The sequence below is a fragment of the Penaeus japonicus genome, unplaced genomic scaffold (genome assembly GCF_977035675.1).
Source record: "Penaeus japonicus unplaced genomic scaffold, GWHDUDI00000001_assembly GWHDUDI00000005, whole genome shotgun sequence".
NCBI classification, from domain to species: Eukaryota; Metazoa; Arthropoda; class Malacostraca; order Decapoda; family Penaeidae; genus Penaeus; species Penaeus japonicus.
The window spans coordinates 20,394,949-20,397,448 of record NW_028234407.1 but is presented as its reverse complement, the minus strand read 5'-3'; the positions used below and the strand labels follow the sequence as shown (position 1 = coordinate 20,397,448).

Here is a 2,500-nt window from a genome sequence, read left to right as displayed (position 1 = left end):
CTAGCTCTGTATCCCTCTCTTATTACCCTCACCCTCTTGCTGTCGACCAATCTGTCTGTCTTTATAGTGCCCCACACATTCTCTTTCACCCTATCCGTCCGCCTTCCTCTCTTTACATACACACACGCAGTCACACAAACCCTTTTGCCTGTATTTTCTGTTTAGTTTCTCCTTAACACTGCATTCGTTTCTTCCTCCGATATTTGATTTTTGGAATGAAAAAACAAAGAGGAATTATATTTCAGTTCATTCTATATAAGAACATAACTAGTAAAGAAACGATGGTATTACACATGTCGGTATTTATTTCACAAAATGGAAAAAAAAAACATAATTTACAATAAATACAAGCGTCTATTAGGTATGGGAAAGGAGGGGAAGCGCTCGAGCGAGACCGTGGAAGAGCCGCTCAAGCGTCTGCATATGGAGCGGGAATGAGCCTGCGGCAAGGAGCAGGTCCTGAGAACGCTGGAAGTGACGGCGAAGGAGTCAAGGGGCTTGGAGTGAGCTGGATGGGCTGGGAAAACGGAAGGTGGATGGCAGGTGTGAAACGCATAGCATTATATCACAGGCGAAGTAAGAGGGCCTTCTGTTTAGGCGTAGGCGGGAGGAGGAGGGGCGTAGGCGGCGGGCTTGGCTGCAGGGTAGGAGGCCTCGCCCTCGTAGGCGACGTTAGCGACGTATCCGGCGTGGTGGTCGGCGGTGAAGGTGACGATCTGGGTGCGACCGTCGGGGAGGAGGACGCGGTAGGATCCCGAGGTGACTTTGCCGTCGCTGGTCTCGTCGTGGGCGAAGTCGTTGCCGGTGTAGTCGTCCTTGACGGCGTAGGCGAAGTCGAAGGGCATGCCAGGCTCCTTATAGGCGGGGGGGCCGTAGGAAGGAGGGGAATCGGGGCGGGGGGCGGCGCAGGCCACAGCCACGAGGGCGAACAGGACGAAGAGCTGGAAGAGTGGGATTGCTAATGAACACAGGGGAGGGATGCTGCATTTTCCTTATGGATATATATATATATGTATATATATATAGAGAGAGAGAGAGTAAGAGAGAACGAGAGAAGAGGGGTGGAAGTGAAATAGTAGGGTAGGGGTGAAGACATATAAAAACATGGAATGATAACACTTTTCATTCACTAAACATTGATAAACTGACTATTTTCTTATGGATATTACATTCTTTGATAGCTAATGTATCACTCCTGGTCGAGATGCCATTATTACGAATTAATGATTCCAGCCGTCGCCATTGTTACGACGTGTTAATATCTTCGTGTTTGGCTTATCGTTCAGATGAAAAATCAACTCGGACTTTAGACTTGAGCTTTAGGTCTATATACAACAGAATTACTTCTCAGTCATGAAGGGAGCCAGCTTACCTTGGCAGACATGTTGTATGGGAGAGAGCGTCGAAGAGTGCTGTCGTGGTCAGGGAACCGCGCCTTATATACGCCTCGACTCCGGCCATTTCGTCATCCTTCGCCGAAGGTGAAACAATCATCTGGGTAATAGTGATGGTATTATTACTGGAAATGCAATGATAATTACGCTTGATTAATTAGATCACTGATTAAATGAATCTTGTGAAAATGCAAAAGGAAACATGTTAAGAAACTTTAAACTACATGACGGCTTCTCCAAATGACAGCTTAAACTTGAGCAAAAACACACTTACTTATTAATATACTTGCCATTCTTATGTCTGTCAACATTGATTTCACTGTGCTCTAAATTCTCAAAATCTCTCTCTCACTATATATATGTATATATATATATATATATATATATATATATATATATATATATTTATATGTGTGTGCATATATATGTTCATATATACATACATATACATACATACATATATACATATATATATATATATATATATATATATATATATATATATATATATTTATATGTGTGTGCATATATATGTTCATATATACATACATATACATACATACATATATACATATATATATATATATATATATATATATATATATATATATACATACATATGTGCGTGTATATACATACATATACATACATAAATATATACATATATATATATATATATATATATATATATATATATATATATATATATATATATTTATATTTATATGTGTGTGCATATATATGTTCATATATACATACATATACATACATACCCACACATCCATATATATATATATATATATATATATATATATATATATATATATACATATATGTGCGTGTATATACATACATACATACATACATACATATATATATAATATATATATATATATAATGTATATATGATATATATATATATAATGTATATATGATATATATATATATATAATGTATATATGATATATATATATATATAATGTATATATGATATATATATATATAATGTATATATGATATATATATATATATAATGTATATATGATATATATATATATATATATATATATATATTATATATATATATGTCGGCTATCGCTCATGAG

General features: G+C 36.1%; 1 protein-coding gene across 1 annotated transcript; it reads right to left on the bottom strand.

The window, feature by feature from the left end:
* Window positions 1-290: 290 nt before the first annotated feature.
* Window positions 291-1,492, bottom strand: LOC122242512 (cuticle protein 7-like). The gene is made up of 2 exons (XM_086537162.1): window positions 1,373-1,492; window positions 291-941 (listed from the first exon to the last, which is right to left on the bottom strand). Exons 1-2 carry the CDS (start codon window positions 1,382-1,384, stop codon window positions 594-596), a joined length of 360 nt encoding a protein of 119 aa, XP_086393288.1. The 5' UTR covers window positions 1,385-1,492; the 3' UTR covers window positions 291-593.
* Between the last annotated feature and the right edge of the window lie 1,008 nt (window positions 1,493-2,500).